The sequence below is a fragment of the Geotrypetes seraphini genome, chromosome 6 (assembly GCF_902459505.1).
Source record: "Geotrypetes seraphini chromosome 6, aGeoSer1.1, whole genome shotgun sequence".
Taxonomy (NCBI): Eukaryota; Metazoa; Chordata; class Amphibia; order Gymnophiona; family Dermophiidae; genus Geotrypetes; species Geotrypetes seraphini.
The window spans coordinates 59,418,620-59,439,661 of NC_047089.1; the positions used below are offsets into that span (position 1 = coordinate 59,418,620).

The following is a 21,042-nucleotide window of genomic DNA, read 5'->3' on the forward strand; positions in this document are numbered from 1 at the left end:
AACTACTTTGGAAAATTGAGAGCCATGGCATAGAGGGTGAAATACTCACGTGGATTAAATACTGGCTAGCGGATAGGAAACAGAGTGGGGGTAAATGGACAATACTTGGAATGGAAGAACGTCACCAGTGGGGTGCCGCAGGACTCGGTGCTTTGACCCGTGCTTTTCAACATATTCATAAATGATCTGGAAATGGGTACGACGAGTGAGGTGATTAAATTTGCAGACGATACGAAGTTATTCAGAGTAGTGAAGACGCAGGGGGATTGTGAAGATCTGCAACGCAACATAACCACACTCGAGAAATGGGCAGCGACATGGCAAATGAAGTTCAACATGGATAATTGTAAGGTAATGCATGTCAGTATCAAAAATCCCATACACGAATACAAGATGTCTAGGGCGGTACTTGGAGAGACCCCCCCAGGAAAGAGACTTGGGAGTACTGGTCGACAAGTCAATGAAGCTGTCTGCGCAATGCGTGGCAGCAGCGATAAGGTCGAACAAAATGCTAGGAATGATTAAAAAGGGGATCACGAACAGATCGGAGAAGGTTATCATGCCGTTGTACCGGGCCAAGGTACGCCCTCATCTGGAATACTGCGTCCAGCACTGGTCGCCATACATACAGAAGGGCATGGTACTACTGGAAAGGGTCCAGAGAAGAGTGACTAAAATGGTTAAGGGGTTGGAAGAGTTGCCATACAGTGAGAAATTAGAGAAGCTGGGCCTATTCTTCCTTGCAAAGAGGAGACAGAGAGGGGACATGCTCGAAACATTCAAGATAATGAAGGGAATAGATTTAGTAGAGAGAACGTGAGGGCACTCTCTAAAGCTAAAAGGGATAGATGCTGTACAAACGAAAGGAAGTTCTTCACCAAGAGAGTGGTAGAGAACTGGAATGCTCTTCTGGAGTCTGTTATAAGGGAAAACACCCTCCAGGGATTCAAGACAAGGTTGGACAAGTTCCTACTGAACCAGAATGAACGCAGGTAGGGCTGGTCTCGGTTGGGGCACTGATCTTTGACCTGAGGGCTGCTACGTGAGCGGACTGCTGGGCGTGATGGACCACCGGTCTGACCCAGCAGTGGCTATTCTTATGTTCTTATGTATGTAAACTGCTTTGACTGTAGCTCAGAAAAGCAGTATATGAAATCCATGATCCTCTTCCATTTACCCTTCATTTGCATATTTATGTAAAAGTCTTGAAAACTCAGATCTGTCTGCAGGCCTCCAGGAGTGCAGTTGAAAATCCTTGGTTTAAAGCAGACCTGCACAAAAAATTGCCCCCGGGCCGCATGCGGCCCAAAATGGCTCTCACTGCGGCCCAGATCTCACTCCGTTCTCCTGCTCTTCCTTCCTAGTCTCACCTTTAAAAGCGCCACCGCTGCCTCTTTTAAGGACCAACAAGCTAATTATGGCAGCCTGCAGAGTGAACCTAGCAGGCTGCCATCAGTCTTCATACACGTTCCTTCTGCTGTGGTCCCATCCCTGACGTTAGAGGAGGGGCAGGACTGTGGCAGAGGGGCGTGCTTCGAAGACTAACGGCAGCTTGCTAGGTTCGCTCTGCAGGCTGCTGTAATTAGCTTAGCAGCGGACCGCGGAAGACGGCCTCTTGCTGTGTGCAGGAAGCAGTAGAGGTAAGGCCCTGCTCGTTGTGAGGGCCCCGGCAGGACACTGGATTTGGAGGGAGAGAGAAAGAGAGAGATAGACAGAAAAGGACCTTGAGGAGGGATGGGAAAATAGACATGAAGACAGGGAAAGACAGGGCAGATGCTGGACTATGGGAGGTGCAGACATAGTGGGAGAGACCCTGAGGAAGAACAGAGATAGAAGATCAAAACAGAGGAGGGAAACCTGGAACAAAGGTGGTGGTAGGTACAAAGAAGAACTGATACTGGATCTGGGGAGGCTAAGCAGAGGGAAAAGAGATAGACCTGGACTCAAAGGGGCTGGATTGTGAAAGAAATGTTGAATGCACAGTGATGAAGTCCAACCAGAAGCTAATTAAATCACCAGACAACAAAGGTAGTAAAATTGATTTTATTTTCAATTTAGTGATCAAAATGTGTCAGTTTTGAGAATTTATATCTGCTGTGTGTATTGTGGGTATATGAAAAATGAAAGGAAAAATTGCATTACAATTAGTAAAGGGGGCAGGATCTGGGGCATAGCTTGGGAGGTCTATGGTTGGGGGTACATAGCTTGAAGTAGTTGTGAAACACTGCTGTAGGCAATCAGTGGCTCCTCTCCTGCCCTCTTCCCTGCTGGTATCCCCTACTGGCATCTCGGGGCCTGTCTGGAAGGCCTCTGCATGCATGGATGTCAACGTGATGATGTCTCACATGTGCGTGATGTCATCATGGCAATGTCCGCACACTTCGGGTGCCTTGAGCTGTGGCCAGTACCTGCGGTTTTTGCCATATTTTCCAACTTCGTTTTGGCCCCGGATCATTTTTGAGTTGTGCAGGGCCTGGTTTAAAGCATTTATCATTTCTTTGTTTCTCGGCTGTTATCAGAGATCCATTTTGTAGAAACAAGCATGCCCTTGCTCATATGGTTACTATTTGGTAGTTTGAAGGCATTTTTACCTCTGGCATTCAAACTGCAACATAAGAAAGCACCACCTTTCCTGCTTTGTTTTTCATTCTGTATATGAGAAGACACTTGAACTGTTGAGAACATATTCAGTGAACCTAGTCTTATTGTTATGCAAATCCTGCATTTGGCAGCAAACCTAAAACTTTCTTGAAGTTTCTTTTTACAAGCAAGGGCTTGCCAAGTGCACAAAAGGTGCTGGCCAGTTAATAGAACTCGGTTGATCCATTTCAGGAAGCCTTTAAGTCAGCTTGTCTGGTCATACATATTGTACATCTTCTTGGAAGGGAATAGTGTGTTACACAAGTTTTTTGAAATGATGCTTTGATCATACATATTGTACATGACATGTTTTGTGTCCATCAGGGACTAGCACAACAAACATAAGAAATGCCATTGTATCTTGGACCAAAGGTCCAGCATTTTCTTTTAAGCAGTGTCTACTCCAGGTCACAAGCACCCAGGAGTATGTTTACCTTTCTTTGTGGTGGGGAACTCGGACGTTTCAGCTTGAAGGTTTCTTAAAATGGACATCCATAGGGTTCTCTTCTATAACTTGCAGGTGACAAAATGTGTTTTGTTCTTGGACCATGTTTGTCCTATTCATGATCCCTGGAGGGGATCATGCAGCTTCCAAGGCCTCTATTATGAGGTAGGTCGAGGTGGCTATTTAAACTGCCTACATTTCCAGGAATAAGGCAGCGTCTTTCAGGCTTCAAGCTCATTCAACTTGACATCGAGTGACTTCTTGGGTGGAGGCCTGAGGATATTTGTCACCAGAGGATAATTTCACCAGAGGATAATTTCACCAGAGGATATTTGTCAGGCGATGACGTGGTCATCCCTGCATTCTTTTGTGAAACATTACAGGCTTGATGAGCAAAACGGAGCTTGTTCAGACATTGGTAGTGCTTACATTCAGGGGACCTTGTCTCGAGTCTGCTTGGGTACATCTCGCTTGTTCAAGACAGTATGGCCCAGATGACTAGGAACGTGAAATAATGTCGTACATGTTAGTTTCTTTCCTTTAGTCAGACCATACTGTCCTTTGACCTACCCTCAGAAGACTTGGGCTTGGGGCTTGTTCTGCTTTCATTCCAGGTAAAAAATAAAATAAGGGAAAGGGATTGGGACATGTATACCACCTTTTTGTACAACCACACTCAAAGCGGCTTTACATACAGGCACTTCAAGCATTTTCCCTATCTGTCCTGGTGGGCTCACACTCTATCTAATGTACCTGGGCCAGTGGAGGATTAAGAGATTTGCCCAGGGTCACAAGGAGCAGCATGGGGTTTGAACCCACAACCTCGGGGTGCTGAGGCTATAGCTTTAACCACTATGCCACTGTCATGGATGTGGTGTTGAAGCACATATTCCAAATAAGGCTGCAGTGATTAATGGGGCATGGGTGTTCTCTATTGGAGAGACCTTGTGCTGCTTTCGGAGATGCATTCTGGAGTTTTCTACCGAGCACCAGCAGGTTATACTGGTGAGTCCACTGGAAAATATCAGTTTTCTCTACCTTCATTTGCTGATAGGAAGGGATAGCACCTGCTTGTTCAGGATGGTATGGCCTAACTAAAATTAAGAAAACTAACAGGTATAACATAATTTTACATTTCCCTGCAGCTGTAAAGTTTTTCAGATCATTCTGTGTCAATGGAAAGTCTTTATTGAATACAATCCCAAGTCATTTGGTTCTTTCTAAGGTTTCCCCAATAAAACTTTATGAATATCTACATGTATTATCTAATTCTGTTTGTTTCTTTATATCCTATATTTATTGATTTACTGTATTTTCTGTTCTAGATGCTCTTAGTTCTAAGGATCCCATCATAAAATCCAAAATTCAGCAATCATCACTCCAGAGGGTAAACAGTGTTACTTCTAAATCATCTCAGCAGGATTACATTTTAGAGTTTCTTCCAAAGAAAACACACCCAGATTCTCCTGCTTCTCCTACAGCAGTGCCCGCAGAAAAATGTTTTATACAAGTTACAGGCATGACATGTGCTTCTTGTGTTTCAAATATTGAAAGAAATCTTAAAAGAAAAGAGGGTAAGCTCCATTTTCACACACAATATGATATAAAAAAAAAGATTGATGCCCAGTGGCGGCCATGGTTATTTTTTATAACTGCTGACCACTGCTGGTTAATTTAGACCTGGATATTCCGGGCACCAAAACTGAATATCCAGGTCAGTGGAAGTATCTGGAAGTTACTCAGATATGGTTGATATTCAGTGATGCATCTGCATAGCTAACTGGGAAAAGATAAAAGTGCTGTTTATGTGGTCCTAGATGCCTATGGTAACTGTCATAGAATATCGATGGTTTCTGCATAAGTCCTAGCTCTACTCAGATTCTGTACTTGGATTGCTCTGGCACTCTCTGGACAGTGACGCAGTGGTCAAAATATTTAGCAGTACTGCCCTGTTAAATGTCATTGAATATTCCCTACTGCTCACTACAATTTAACTGGACAGGAACCTCTTGTTCTCTGTTAAAATTGTTTTGAGTATTGGGTTCAATGTTCCTTTATATAATACCCTGGTAATATGCACCATTGGTAATTCTGTATGTGGTTTATCTGTAAATGAGGACTTTTCTTCCTATATTTTCTGTCTACTGCTATGCTGTAACCCCTAATAACAGCTTTATCGTGATTTTTCTCAGCTTTTTAATAATAATAATAATTTTATTCTTATATACTGCTAAAGCCATAATAGTTTGAGGCGGTTTACAACAAGAAATGCTGGACAATCGGGGAATAAAACACAATATAAAATCATCAGTATATACGTACAATGTGAAAGTACATAAGAACATAAGAGTTGCCGCTGCTGGGTCAGACCAGTGGTCCATCATGCCCAGCAGTCCGCTCACACAGCGGCCCTTTTGGTCAAAGACCAACGCCCTGAGACTAGCCCAACCAGCATACGTCCTTATTCAGTAGGAACTTGTCTAACTTTGTCTTGAATCCCCAGGAGGGTGTTTTCCCCTGTAACAGCCTCTGGGAGAGTGTTCCAGTTTTCCACCACTCTCTGGGTGAAGAAGAACTTCCTTACGTTTGTACAGAATCTATCACCTTTCAATTTTAGAGAGAGCCCTCTCGTTCTCCCTATCTTGGAGAGGGTGAACAACTTGTCCTTATCTACTAAGTCTATTCCCTTCAGTACCTTGAATGTTTTGATCATGTCCCCTCTCAATCTCCTCTGTTCGAGGGAGAAGAGGGAGTTTCTCTAATCTTTCGCTGTACGGCAGCTCCTCCAACCCCTTAACCATCTTAGTCGCTCTTCTCTGGACCCTTTCGAGTAGTACCATGTCCTTCTTCATGTACGGCAACCAGTGCTGTACGCAGTACTCCAGGTGAGGGCGCACCATGGCCCGGTACAGCGGCATGATAACCTTCTCCGATCTGTTCGTGATCCCTTTCTTTATCATTCCTAGCATTCTGTTCGCCCTTTTCGCCACCACTGCACATTGTGTAGAAGGCTTCATTGACTTGTCTATCAGAACTCCTAAGTCCCTTTCCTGGGAGGTCTCTCCAAGTACCGCCCCAGACATCCAGTACTCGTGCTTGAGATTTTTGATACCGACATACATCACTTTACACTTATCCACATTGAACTAGAGAGTTGCGCGGGGACAGAAATCCCACCCGTCCCCACGAGGAATCCCACCCGTCCCCGTGAGGAATCCCCTCCGTCCTCACCCGTCCCCGCGAGGAATCCCCTCCGTCCCCACCCGTCCCCGCGAGGAATCCCCTCCGTCCCCGCCCGTCCCTATAAACTTCAGAATTAGTTATTTCATTTAATTATGCTACTGAATTAAAGGCTCTGGTAGAAACCCATTTACAAATAAGCAAAAAGACTTTATTAATTTGAAAATATTAATTGGGAAGAATACATACTTTGTAAACGGGTTTCTACCAGAGCCTCTAATGTTTATAAATTTTTATCAACACAACTAATATACTACTTTATCCTGAAGCAAAAAAAAAAAAAAAGAAATAGAATTCCTTTCCTACCTTTGTTGCCTGGTTTCTGCTTTCCTCATGTTCTCATTCAATTCCTTCCATCCACTGTCTCTCTTCCTTCTGCATCTTCCATTTGCTCTGTTACTGTGCCTCTCCCTTTCTTCCCCCTTCCAAATTGGTCTGGCACCCATCTTCTTCTCTCCGCTCCCCCCATAGTCTGGCATCTGTCTTCTTCCCTGCCAGCGTCTTCTCCCTACTCTCTCTTCCTCATTTCCTTTCAGTGTCCTTCTCCCCCCCATCTTTCCCATGTCCTTTCAGCGTCCTTCTCCCTCTCTGTCTTCCCCATGGCCTTTCAGCGTCCTTCTCCACCCCTTTGTCTTCCCCATGTGCTTTCAGCATCCTTCTCCCCCCTCTGTCTTCCACAAGTGCTTTCAGAGTCCTTCCCCCCTGCCCTTCCCATGGCCTTTCAGCGTCCTTCTCCACCCCTTTGTATTCCCCCATGTGCTTTCAGCGTCCTTCTCCCTCCTCTGTCTTCAAGTGCTTTCAGAGTCCTTCCCCCCCTCCTGTCTTCACCATGGCCTTTCAGCGTCCTTCTCCCCCCTCCTTCTCTACCGCCCCGGGTGCAGCACAGCCGGCCAGGTCCCCTTACTTTTGTGGCACTTCCCCGACCGACCGACAACAGCCCCGGTCCGACAAACCTCCCTGCCCTTAACCGCGAATCTAAATTACCTTCTTACAGCTGCTGTAAGAAGGTAATTTAGATTCGCGGCTACAGGGCAGGGAGGATTGTCGGACCCGGGCTGTTATCGGTCGGTCGGGGAAGTGCCACAAAAGTAAGGGGACCTGGCCGGCTGTGCTGCAACCGGGGCGGGGCGGACCGCCCCCCTCCCTTGGTAGCCACTCGAACCGCGAGGCTACTCTCCTTCTCCTTATCTGTCCTGCCTGCAGCTCAGAGCCGAACGGAAGTCTTCCCGACGTCAGCGCTGACGTCGGAGGGAGGGAGGGCTTTGTTTAAGCCCTCCCTCCCCTCCGACGTCAGCGCTGACGTCGGGAAGACTTCCGTTCGGCTCTGTGCTGCAAGCAGAGAAGGTAGGGAGAAGAAAAGCCGCGTACATCCAGCGTACATCCAGAAGACTGAGTACATCCAGCCCCGCAGGAGCCCCGCGACCCTCGGAGGCGTCCCCACGGGATCCCCGCGACCCTAGGGGGCATCCCCACGGGATCCCCGTGATCCGAAGGGGGAACCCACGGGATGCCTGCGGGTCCCGCGGGATTCCCGTTATCCCCGTTCCCGTGCAGCTCTCTACATTGAACCTCATCTGCCGTGTCGATGCCCAAAAAACCGTAAAACCTTAACTTACAAATCGATTAAATAATTTTGTTTTTACTAATTTTCTAAAACTGAAGTAGGATGAGGAATGCATAATTGACCATTCATTCAATTTACCTTCCTGGAAAGCAAGAGTTCTATCTAAATCTTTTATATCGACAGGCCTTTATTGTAGGATAAGTGAACATGTGAATTCCACGAGTAGGCCTGTTAGAACAGTTCAGTCTAAAATGAGAGACCAGATAGGGGTCAACCCAAATATTGATTTAAAACAAAGACAAGAGAATTTGAACAGAACTCTTGCTTCCAGGGGCAACCAGTGCAATTTTTGATAATAGGGACTTGTCCCATGTCATCTTGCAATTTGATATCATTCTGCCTCTAATGTTAAGATATGGTGGTTACCTCAGGACCTGCTCTCTTGTCGCACATCACATCACTTCCACTTGTTCTTGTATTTCTCTGTCAATAAGCAGGATAAATAAAGATGCCTAGTTCCAGGCTGGAGACTAAGGCCAGTCCTGGTTTTGAACTTGCATTCCAAAGTATTGTGGGATTTGTAGTGCCTGATCTCGCCCATTGAAATCAGTGCTGCAAGTCCCATAATGCACCAAGATGGGATGGTCAGAAACATGTGAGCAAAGAACACCGCAGACAAGCTAAACTAGCAAAAAAATGCTAAGGCTACTTCAGCTTGTCTGCAGTGTTCTTTGCTCACATGATTAAAGACAATAGACTGTTTTCAGCCCAATTCTTTATATGTGAGTTTGCAAACCATTGGACCCCTGAGGAAGGTGTGTTCGCTGAAACACAGACCGTGTAGGATCCGGTTGGATTTTTATCACTGTATTTTTTATCATTGTACTTTTTAAAATTGAATTTTCATGGTTTTATATGTCAGTGTTTAATTATCTCCAGAACATCTGTATCCACAGTTTTTTTGTTTTTGTTTTCATTGGTGGATTGTTTTCACTGTGGATCATTGGGTCTCCCCATTTTTCTTTGTTGTGCTACTCTTCTTGGATGCCATTCTTCTAGCGCCTGGCTTCTTCTGAAAATAACTCTTAGCTCCTGTTGTCTTCAGCTGAGCTTGGGGATATCCAGCTGATTGGTGCCAGCTTTAAGGGCTACACTTGGGCCCCTCCAGGTCCCTTCCCTGCAGTTGAGGGGTTCTTTGTGTCTGGGGGGGTGGGTTCTCCTTTCCCATAAATGTGAGAAATAAGACCAGCTTTTGGAAAGGTAGTTGCAACACTGTCGTTTCCTAAGGAACCTTCAGGTACCAGTGCTGCCAGGAACTGATTTCTTTAGACGGTAGCAGCAGTGTTGCATAAGTGGTGTGTTTCACTTTAAATTTTTTATTACTATCGGCAGTTATTTTTAGACAGTGTGTTTTTGCTTTTTGTTTTTTTTAATGATGGCTGAAGTAGTTAAGTGGGAAGCGGCAAACTCCGTTGGGGGTTTGTTGGGCCGGCTGCTTGGACGTATCTGCTTAGGATTCCATCATGGCGTTGGAGGGTTCTTAATTTTCCCGCACAGATGAAGCACTATCTCCTTCCCACTCGGCAGCTCCCTTAACTTCCCATGCCTCATCTCTGGTTGATGAGATAACTGACTCCACAGCTGTTTTCCCAGTGTTTAGGGATGGCTGTTTTTCAGGGATTGTCTGGCACATCTGTGGCTCAGTCTGTGGACTTGGCTATGGCCTTTTCTCCCTGAATTTGTGCTCTTGTTGCACAAGGCCTCTTTACTTCAAGCCTCTAAGCCTACTCAGCCTGTGACTGGTTTATTAGGGGACTTTTCACAGACTATTGCTGACCAGCCTTCTCTTAGCTCCAGGCAGAGTCAACAGGGGCCTAAATTCCACAGAGTGGTCTTCATAGCTGAGGGGAACCTGCTCTTGAGCCCAGACCTCTCTGCCTCACTCTCTTCTTTTCCCGGGCCTTCAGATGATAATTTGCAAGATTTGGATTTGGGGGAGGTACTGGTGAGGGAGCCAGATGATCCCACGGCACTTAGCCTATTCCATAGGGAGGAGCTGACCAGTTTTATTTCCAAGGCTTTACAGAGTCTTAATATTTCACAAGCTGAAAGTCTTCTACTGCTACTATCCCTCTCATGGCTGGCATGACAACCTCCCAAGACACTCCCTGTCCATGAAGCCATGCAGGAGCTCATTTTGGCCCAATGGTCCATGCCGGATGCGGGTCTCCAGGTGACTAAAGCTATGAAGCACTTATATCCTGTGGCTCAGGATGAGCTGGATACGTTTAAGCTACCAAAAGTGGATGTGCTAGTGGCTGCAATCACCAAGGAAACCACCTTGCCCTTAGAGGGAGCGATGGCACTGTAAAATACCCAGGATAGAAAACTGGAGACCGCCATGAAGTTGTCATTTTGAGGTTCCAGGTTTAACTTTGCAGGCTGCTGTGTGCAGCTCTTATACAGCATGTACTTGTCTTCAATGGATTCATCAGATTATGGATGGGATGGTGGAATCCAGAGCTCATCTTCCTCCTCGGTTCCCAGATATTGAGACAGGTTTGGCGTACCTGGCAGATGCTTTGTATAATATCATTTGCGCCTCGGCTAAACAAATATCTTTTACTGTGATTTCTCGGAGATCATTATGGCTATGCCATTGTGCCGCGGATACTGCTTCTAAGCAGCATCTGGTATGGCTATCTTTTAAGGGCCAATTATTATTTGGAGAGGACTTGGGGAAGTTGGTTAAGGATTTTGGTGATTCGAAATCACAATGGTTGCCGGAAGATAGACTGAAGGGTCCCTTTAAGGCTCCACCTCCCTGCACCTGTTTTAGGGACACCAAGCATTATAGGTCAGGTAAACTCACTTAAAATTCCAAACCTAAGTTTTTTGCAGAAAAATTTTGTCCTTCTAAAACTTTCCTCCCAGCCCATCCCCATGCTTTGTGAACCTCCCGGAACCCTCCGCTGACTATATTGGGGGACGGCTGTCTCTCTTCCTGGTGGAGTGGGCCAAGCTCACATCCAATGAGTGAGTTTATTCAAAGGTTGCAAGTTAGAATCTGCGACAAAAGAGGAGAATTCTTTCTTGGTTTCTCCATGTTAGGGCACAGCCAAGGAGGTATCAGTAAAGAGAACCCTCAAAGTGCTGATGAAGCTCATGCCAGTAGTCCCTGTTCCTCCAGCACAAAGGGGCCAGAGAAGATACTCCATTTACTTTGTGGTGCCCAAGAAAGGAGGTTCAATAAGGCCTGTTCTGGATCTCAGGAGGGTCAATCAGTTTTTCAACGTCGGACGCTTTCGGATGGAAATGGTGAAATTGGTCATTGCAGTGGTACAATCAGGAGAATTTCTCACAGCACTTGATCTCAAGGAAGCATACTTGCATGTTCCCATCTGGCCACCGCATCAGTGCTTTCTTTGGTTTGCCATTCTCAGGCAGCATTTTCAGATTTGCGCTGTGCCTTTCGGCCTCGCTACAGCTCCACGTACATTTTCCAAAGTGATGGTAGTGGTGGCAGCCTTCCTCTGGAGAGAGGGAATTTGGGTGTACCCTTATTTGGACAATTTGGTTAATTTGAGCCTCTTCTCATCAAGAGAGCTATCAGGTAGCCCAAAGAGTGATTTTATTTGCGACTGCCTACACCTTGCATGCATGAGGCCCTTCCTGCCTGACATAGGCTTGTGCTTCCTCAGTTCTTCATTCTTCGTGGAGCGGAATGTTTTCTGGATTTCAGTTGGCATGTCTTCAACCCACGTTTCAATTTCATGTACTGGCCTCTGGCCTGTTTTTCGTTATCTTTTCCCTTTTTCTTAAAAAAAATTATTTATGTTAATTTCCTCACTCAGGATCTTGCCCCAGTGTGGGTCTTTGTTCATTTTGTGTAAGACCCTTTTTTTTTTTTCTAATGGGCGGTTCAGCCTTAAGTTTATTTCCTTTTTTTTCCTCAATTCTAATCATTGAGTTTAATTTGGCTGATGCTATATTTCCATCCATGTTGAAGCCATTGACGGGTTTTAAAAGTGCTGTTGGAGCCAGTGACCTATTTCCATAACTGACCGCCATAGCTAGTGTTTAGTGTCTAGGCCCTGAACATTGGGTGGCATCCTGTCTGCACTGCTGCACCTTGTAGAAGTGCGCATTGGAAGCTCATCACATTCAACAGGAAAAACTCTTCGGGTTGGCTATGGAGCAACATTTTGAGCCTGCGCTACTGGTGGTACCAGCATCAGCTTCTATATCTAAGGAGATGCTAGCTAGGAAGCCATCGGGGAAGCTAGCTAGGAAGCCATCCTAGGTTGCAAGACTCTTCAGTATCAAGTCCCTCAATGTAGGCTAAAAAGCGATTTGTCATCGCTCCCCATCTTTGAAGGTTGTCTCTCCAGGGTGTGCATCCTCTTCGAGGTCACCAATCCTTAGATATCCGGCCACTCCGATGGTACCAGCTATTGAGCCAAGGATACTGGTGCAACTGCTCAAGGAGCAGTTAATGTTCAAGTTACATGCAACACCACTGCTTACATCAACTGCCCAACCTAAGCATAGGACGTTGATACTGCAGGGTACCACATCTGGATCACTGTTGAAGCATCGGTCTACTTCGCATTGATCTTCCAGTGGGCAGCGATGCTCTTCATTGATGCATCATCACTCTGCATCGAGACATTGAAGTACTACTTCAGGGCATCATCAGTCTCCATCAACCAGATGATCCTCATCGAGTCATCGTAAGTCTACTTCACATAGTTTTTCTGCTTCGGTACGGAAGAGACCTGATCATCGTTCTTCTTCGTCCTTATCGGAGTGGTACTGGAGACATTGTAGACCATCTTGTCAATCCCACCATTCTCCTTTTCACTCCTCTTCATACAGGGAATCACCTATGGTACCTGTAGAGCAGGTATCAAAGTCCCTCCTCGAGGGCTGCAATCCAGTCGGGTTTTCAGGATTTCCCCATTAAATATGCATGAGATCTATTAACATACGATGAAAGCAGTGCATGCAAATAGATCTCATGCATATTCATTGAGGAAATCCTGAAAACCTGACTAGTTTGCAGCCCTTGAGGAGGAACTTTGACACCCCTGTTGTAGAGGATTCTGACCTCTCATCACCAAGTGTGAGCCTACTCTATCAGCGCTGGAGTCATATGGGATACCATTAGATCCATCACTTCCTCCCCCATGAAGGTCTCCCCCTGAAGACTTTGTCTTTCACTAAATACGAGATATTAGACAGCTGGGGAAAAGCTCTGCCAGTCAAGCTAAAATTGGGCACTGAACCCATGGCATAGCTTCTAGATGCTTTAGACTATGATGAACTACCTATAAAGCTTTTAAAGTTCCATTACATTTGTTTCTTTTGTCATCTGAAATGACGGAGGTGATCAGTGGAGTGCCCCTAGGCTCGGTCTTGGGCCCGATCCTGTTCAATATCTTCATAAGTGACTTGACAGAAGGGCTCCGAGGTAAAATAACATTATTTGCCGATGACACCAAGCTAAGCAATGTAGTGGGCAAAAGCACAACGGACAAAAACTCAATGCCCGACAACATGATGCACGATCTAGTCTTACTGGAGTGCTGGTCTAGGACCTGGCAACTCAATTTCAATGCCAAAAAATGCAAAGTTATGCACTTGGGTAGCCAAAATCCATGCAGGACTTATACCCTTAATGGTGAGATCCTAACAAGAACGGTAGCAGAGCAAGACTTAGGGGTGTTCGTCAGTGAGGACATGAAGGCTGCCAATCAAGTGGAGAAAGCTTCATCCAAGGCAAGACAAATCATGGGTTGCATACGCAGGGGTTTCGTCAGCCGTAAGCCGGAGGTCATTATGCCATTGTATAGATCCATGGTGAGGCCCCACCTGGAATACTGTGTGCAATTTTGGAGGCTGCATTATCGCAAGGATGTGCTGAGGATGGAGTCGGTCCAGAGAATGGCCACCCGGATGGTCTCGGGACTCAAGGATCTCCCGTACGAGGAACGGTTAGAAAAATTGCGGCTATACTCACTCGAGGAGCGCAGAGAGAGGGGAGACATGATCGAGACGTTCAAGTATCTCACTGGCCGCGTCGAGACAGAGGAAGATGTCTTCTTTTTCAGGGGTCCCTCGGCAACAAGAGGGCATCCATGGAAAATCAGAGGCGGGAAACTGCGAGGTGACACCAGAAGTTCTTTTTTACTGAAAGGGTAGTTGATCGCTGGAATAGTCTTCCACTTCAGGTGATTGAGGCCAGCTGCGTGCCTGATTTTAAGGCCAAATGGGATCGACACGTGGGATCTATTCACAAGGTAAAGGTAGGGGAGGGTCATTAGGGTGGGCAGACTGGATGGGCCGTGGCCCTTATCTGCCGTCTATTTCTATGTTTCTATCAATAAAAAATGATTTGAACTACTATTACATAATCTCCTTAAAGAGGCTTTTTATCGAAACTGGGAAAATCATCTTTCGGTCACTGCAGCTCCAAGAAATATTGATTCTCTTCAGAATTATTTCTTGTCCAGGACTTGACAAACCGCAGCTCCAACATCAATCGCTGTTAGTAGAGTCAAGTCCACCAGCAAGATGCTTCATCTTCATCTCTATCATCAGTGCTCAATTATCTTCATCTTTCCAATTCTGGACTAAAAACTACTTCGGTCAGAGTTCACCTCAGTGCTATTGGTGCTTTTCACCTTCCTGTCAACAATAAATCTCTGGCCTCTCATCCTTTTGTTTCCAGGTTTATGAAAGGACTTTTCGATTCCAAACCTCCACTCAGGCTACATCCGATGATCTGGGAACTAATGTAGTAATAACCTCTTTGATGAAACCACCATTTGAACCAATGGCTTCCACTCATCTCAAGTTTCTCACTTGGAAAGCAGTCGTCTTAATCTCTCATGTGTGCCTGTAGAGTGAGTGAACTCCAAGCCTTGGTGGTAGACCCACTGATCATAGTATTCCATCATAAGGTAGTCCTCCGCACTCATCCTAAATTCCTTCCAACAGTGGTTATGGAATTTCATCTCAATCATTCTATTGTGCTACCCGTATTCTTCCCAAAGCCTCATTCTCATCCTGGAGAAACAGTTCTTCACACTTTGGACTGTAAACATGCCTTGGCTTACTACATACAGTGAACTAAACCATGTAGGACTTCACCTCAATTGTTCCTATACTTTAATCCTAACAGATTGGACTAACCATTTTTGGCTTAATTGACCATGTTTCTAGCAGCCCCCCAGAAACCCTGGAAATTCAAAGCAAGTCCAGCATTGAATTTCTGGGTTTGCTGCTGACCATGGGAGATAGCCGAGCTGCCTCTGGCGGTCTCATTATTGAGCCCCCATCTGTTGGATGTCATGATAGGGTATGCTAAATGTCAGTTCTATAATAGCTCTTATTAAATTTAAATCGATTTATTAAACACTATTTATTTAAAATTTCAGCATATACATAATACACATAACATCATTACATTCTTAAGAATGCAAGCTAAAATGCTAATTAAGATGCTGTGTGGGAGATCACTGGTAGCAGTGGAAAACAAATTTAGAAGCATTAAGGCTTCAGGAGAGAAAAGTTGTGTTTTTTTGTTTGTTTTTTTAAGTGGAAGTGGTTCACAAGCACTGAACACTGAGTACTTTATTTTTGAATTGGGACTTGGCTGCACTTAACAAGAAAAGTAATCCGGACAAAAGAAATTTCTGAGTGGTAAGACTACAATGGACTGTGAAAACTGAACCGTTGTAATTCAAGGACTGAAAAAAACTTTTTCTGTTAGTCTTACAGAAACATGACTCTCTTCTACCGACTGTGGAGAAATTAAATGAAATTGATGGCAGGTCTGAGATAGCAGCCATTTATAAGTATACACAGCACTTTAATTAACACTTCAGCTTGCACTTTATGAATGTAATGATGTTATAGCATTAACAACAATTATAGAATTAACAACAAAAATGGGATGATTTATCTATCTTTCTGACATTCATTACATGACAATAAATATATAATGCCCTCTTAAGGGCTCCTTTTACAAAAGTGCGTTAGGGCCTTAACGCGCGGAATAGCGCGTGCTAAATTGCGGTGAAATTTTATGGTGAAATGTGGTGAAATTTTAAATAAATAATTTAATAAAAAAATTGATTTAAATTTAGGGCTCTTTTTACAAAGGTGCGCTAGCGTTTTTAGTGCACACACTGGATTAGCGTGCGCTACCCGAAAAGCTACTGCCTGCTCAAGAGGAGGCGGTAGCAGCTAGCGTGCGTGGCAATTTAGCAAGCGCTATTCCGCGCATTAAGGCCCTAACGCACTTTTGTAAAAGGAGCCCTTAAGAGGGCATTATATATTTATTGTCATGTAATGAATGTCAGAAAGATAGATAAATCATCCCATTTTTGTTGTTAATTCTATAATAGCATCAGTGCACACAGTTGTCATTATAGAATATAGGTATAAGACCAAAGATGTGTTCATAAAGTTTAGCACACTTGCTTATGCCAGATAGGTAGTGCTTACGTGTGCACAATTATATCTACCAATCATCTACTTAGCTTGTAGTATTTAGTCTGTTACTCATTAACATGGACCATGCCAATGTTCCTTCCATGCACTGCCAACAGGCATGCACATACACACACAAATGCCAATTATGTTAGCACTTATGCGCCTAACTACATGTGCACCATTATAGAATTGCTCAGTAACCATTTAACTTTACTCAGGAGTAGGAAGTGGGCCTGGCAACCAGAGCTGTTTTCCTGGTTAAAAAAAAGCTGAACATCAGAGGACTTTGACAAAAGAAGTCATGAGTTTCTAGGCTACCCTTCCCTTGGACAGAATAGCAGCTTTGCATAGCACCCTGGAAGTTATTTAAACACAGCCAGCTTTCAATCAGCATTGGTAAAATGCCATGAATGGCAGAGTTCACAGTGAAAAGGACTCGGATGGAATGGTCTGGATTTGATGTAATAATACTACAATTGTAGTAGCTGTTTTTAGCCATTTTTATTTGATATACCTTATCACTGTTATAATAACACTTCTCAACATATTAATTTTCTTTCAGAAGTAACTCTGCCTACTATTGCAGGTATAATTTCAGTGTTGGTAGCACTGATGGCTGGTAAAGCAGAAGTAAAGTACAACCCAGACAGCATTCATCCACTTGAAATAGCACAGCTGATTGAAGACTTGGGCTTTGGGGCAACTGTCTTGGAGGATTACACAGCTTCAGATGGCAACATAGAACTCACTGTGAGTACAGAACATTCCAAGTAGCTTTTCAGACAAATATGCAAAGTGATTAAGCGGGAGGAGATGCTCCAGGCCACTTAAAATTTTCTATTGCCACCTTACCTCCGATATTCAGTGGCACTAAAGCTGGCAGTGCCATTGAATATTGCCTAGAAAAGGTGAACAGGTTAGGGGTGGTGGTGTTAAGGAGGAGCCTGGAGTTAGGCGAGTACCAGCAGTATTCAGTGCTGGCACCTGCGTAGCTAAGCAGGCAATTTAGGACAGCTCAAAGCAGTCCTAATTTGACCTGCTTAGCTTTGTGAATACTGGCACAGAATATTGGCTGGCACTCGGATAACACTTTTTTTTTATTTTAGTGCTGTGATCCCATTCCCAGACCCCCCCCCAGAAAACCCCTCTAGCCCTCTTCCTGTATCATAAGCCCCTACCACACCCCAGCACATTACTCTCAACCTCCCTGTCAGCCTAGGGGGTTGGGAGTAATGTACCTATCTCTGCTCCCTGGTGGTCCTGAGGGGGTGTTAATGGCAGAAGCACAGCCCCTGCCTCTTGTGACCCGCCTGAGGAAATGGTTGCTGCGATCTCTCAGGGCAGCCTCGTGGTACCACACAAGAAGCAGTTTAACTGATTTGGACTAAGAAAGGAACAGAATTTTACAGCAAGGAAAAGGAAAGGATCTGTTAAACAGGCAAAACAATGGCACACGAGGAAGAAAGTAAAAGTGAAGCATGAGCAGTAAAAGAATCGGGAAGTGGAAAGCTCTTTGGGTGCCAAGGCTCTGGAAACAAAAGATGCTAAAATTCTAGGTGTATTGCAAAACTAATATGTACATAGACGGGTATTTTCGATAGGATATCTAAGTCTGAGTTTGGATATTTTGGGAAAGACGTTGAGAAAATATCCGTTTTCAAAACAGCAAGACATCCCTTTTTTAAATGACTTATCCAGATGTTTTGGCCCTTAGTATGTCTCTTTTTGGCTATTTTTGAATACAAAGATCCAAGTGAAAAAATGCACGTAAACAAGCTTTGGCAGCCGAGAACAATGCTTGAATGTTTCTGCCTTTGGCCCTGAAGCAGTGGACCAATTGCTATACCCACGAAACGCTGGCCGCGTCGGCAGTTGTCTGGCAGCAGATAATGGCAGTTGTCTGGCAGCAGATAATGAAGCATACGACAGCACACGCAGTAATGCTGAGATAAGTGCTTAGCTGCCAGTTTTTTCAAACTAAGGAAGAAATGCATCCATAGTCATAAGAGTTATTTAAAGCATTTAAAATTATTTATATAAAAAATTATTTAAAATATTTATTATAAAAATTATTTGAATTATCAAAATTTATCCTCCAGGTTTTTCTGGCCAATGACTGGAGCTAAGGAGCAAATAAAACTATGCTGATGGTTCAGTCTGTGATAGGACTTTGCGTAGACTCCAATTCTGAGGCCTTTTCCTGAGTGAATTTTCTAGAAGATACTATGAACAAAAGTTTTTTTGGATGCACCCTTCTTTAAAAGTGGTATTATTATATATATATTAGGTGGCAACACATGCTACCATTGAATATCAGGTAATCTGTTTGTCATTCCCTTTATAGTCCTCTACACTGTCCGCCTTATCATTCCCCTTGTAAATCCATACCTGAACAGCATGTAAAGATTCACCCTTTTTGTCCTGTGTGTCAATTAGATTGTAAACTCTTAAGCAGGAATTGTCTCTTGCCTGTTTAATGTACAGCACTGTGTGAGTATGGTAGCACTATAGAAATAATAAATAGTAGTGGTAGTAATGTGATATTCATAGATTGTATTCTTCTCCCTCAGATTGCTGGGATGACGTGTGCTTCCTGTGTGCACAACATTGAATCCAGACTGATGAGGACCAATGGGATCTTATATGTATCTGTAGTACTCGCCACTTGCAAAGCACATGTCCAATTTGATCCTGAAGTTATTGGCCCTCGGGACATCATTGGGATTGTTGAAGTAGGTGATGGGGGGGGGGGTGAAAAATGTATGGCACTGTGTAATACATAATTCTGCAAAGACATCACTTAGCAGCAGCTATTGGTTGCTGGAAGATGCATTGAGAGCACAAGATTTCAGCATTCCATAAGGCTGAGCAATTTGTTAAAGACAATGTCAGAAAAATTTGAAAACACTAAGACGAGACTCTTGAGACTGAAAAAAAGCAAACATTTGTCAATGTAAGGGGAAAAAGATATAAGGTCCTGGATTTGATATATTGCCTTTCTGTGGTACAACCAATGAGTTGCCGTACAGTGAGAGATTAGAGAAACTGGGCCTCTTCTCCCTTGAAAGGTGGAGACTAAGAGGGGACATGATAGAAACATTCAAGATAATGAAGGGAATAGACTTAGTAGATAAAGACAGGTTGTTCACCCTCTCCAAGGTAGAGAGAACGAGAGGGTACCCTCTAAAGTTAAAAGGGGATAGATTCTGTACAAATGTAAAGAAGTTCTTCACCCAGAGAGTGGTAGAAAACTGGAACGCTCTTCCGGAGGCTGTTATAGGGAAAAACGCCCTCCAGGGATTCAAGACAAAGTTAGACAAGTTCCTGCTGAATCAGAACATACGCAGGTAAGGCTAGACTCAGCTAGGGCACTAGTCTTTGACCTAAGGGCTGCCACAGGAGCGGACTTCTGGGCACGATGGACCACTGGTCAGACCTAGAAGTGTCAATTCTTATTTTTGCATTTATTATATACAGGTACTTTCTCTGTCCTTAGTGAACTCACAATCATAAGTTTTGTACCTGGGGCAATGGAGTGTTGTGACTTGTCCCCTGTCCACTTCTTCTTGATACGCTTATGGTAGATTTTGGAGGGAGTGTGAGTCTGGCCTCTTTGCCTGAAGCCACTAAGAAAACAGAAAGAGGAAGTCTGAAGCCATTAACGAGGGACTATAACAGCACATGAGAACATAAGATTTGCAATACTAGATCAGACCAAAGCTTCACAAAACCCAGTATCCTGTTTCAAACAGTGGCCAATTATGTCACAAGTACCAGGCAAGATCCTAAAAATTGGCAAGATTCCATGCTACCAACCCCAGTAATAAGTAGTGGATTTCCCTGCATCTACTTTAAATAGCAGACTATTAATCTTTCCTCCAGGAACTTACCTAAATTGTCATTTTAAATTGCAATTGTAGAATTTTTTTTTTTTTTTTTTTGCAAGCTGTGGGATCTGTAGTTGGAGAATGTGATCAAGGCAATCAACAACAAGATTCAAAAGAAGATTGGACAAGCTACAATTATTAGTCAGGGAGACTTGGGAGACCCATTGCTTATCCTGGAAATGAACCATGAAAAATAGATCTACTTTTTAGGATCTGCTGGGTCCTTGTGACCTGGACTGGCCACTGTCAGACAGGATATTGAGTTTAATGGACTTTGGTGTAACTCATCATAGTTTTTCTTGTATAGGTCTTTGGGGTTTAGATCACTTGACCCAGGCATCCTGGGTATTAAAAATATATGTTGTACTAATCACCTTTGTTTTACTTCAAGCACAAATTACAACACAAGTTGATGTGGTTAAGTGAACACTCGACCCACAGCTGAGGTCCGGTGAAACAAGTTCACGGAGCAGCTATTAAGGAGACCATCATTGTTGTTCACAGTCCCAGCCCCAGCAGGATTAAACAATGATATTGAATGGTTTCAACTTTAATCTTTCACTCATGATGTAATGAGTGATGATGTAATAGGTAGTAAGGGGAGTGTATTTAAAGCGTGGCCTGCTGGGAAGTTCCTCTTGTCAGAAGTGCGTGTGTGAGCAGTATGGAGTGTTTGTGCCGGTAAGTTGCAGAGAGAGTGTTTATATTGAGTATTTCAAAATGTATTGTTTATTAAGTTAGCAAGCTGTGTGGTGTAGTGTTGA

At 44.1% G+C, this 21,042-nt stretch overlaps 1 protein-coding gene across 1 annotated transcript in view; it reads left to right on the forward strand.

The window, feature by feature from the left end:
* ATP7B (ATPase copper transporting beta) overlaps positions 1-21,042 on the forward strand; it is a 160,606-nt gene that overhangs the window by 25,896 nt on the left and 113,668 nt on the right. Inside the window, 3 exon segments of the mRNA XM_033948176.1 lie at positions 4,411-4,659; positions 16,978-17,141; positions 18,962-19,123. Of these exon segments, the coding sequence (XP_033804067.1) occupies positions 4,411-4,659; positions 16,978-17,141; positions 18,962-19,123 (575 nt within the window).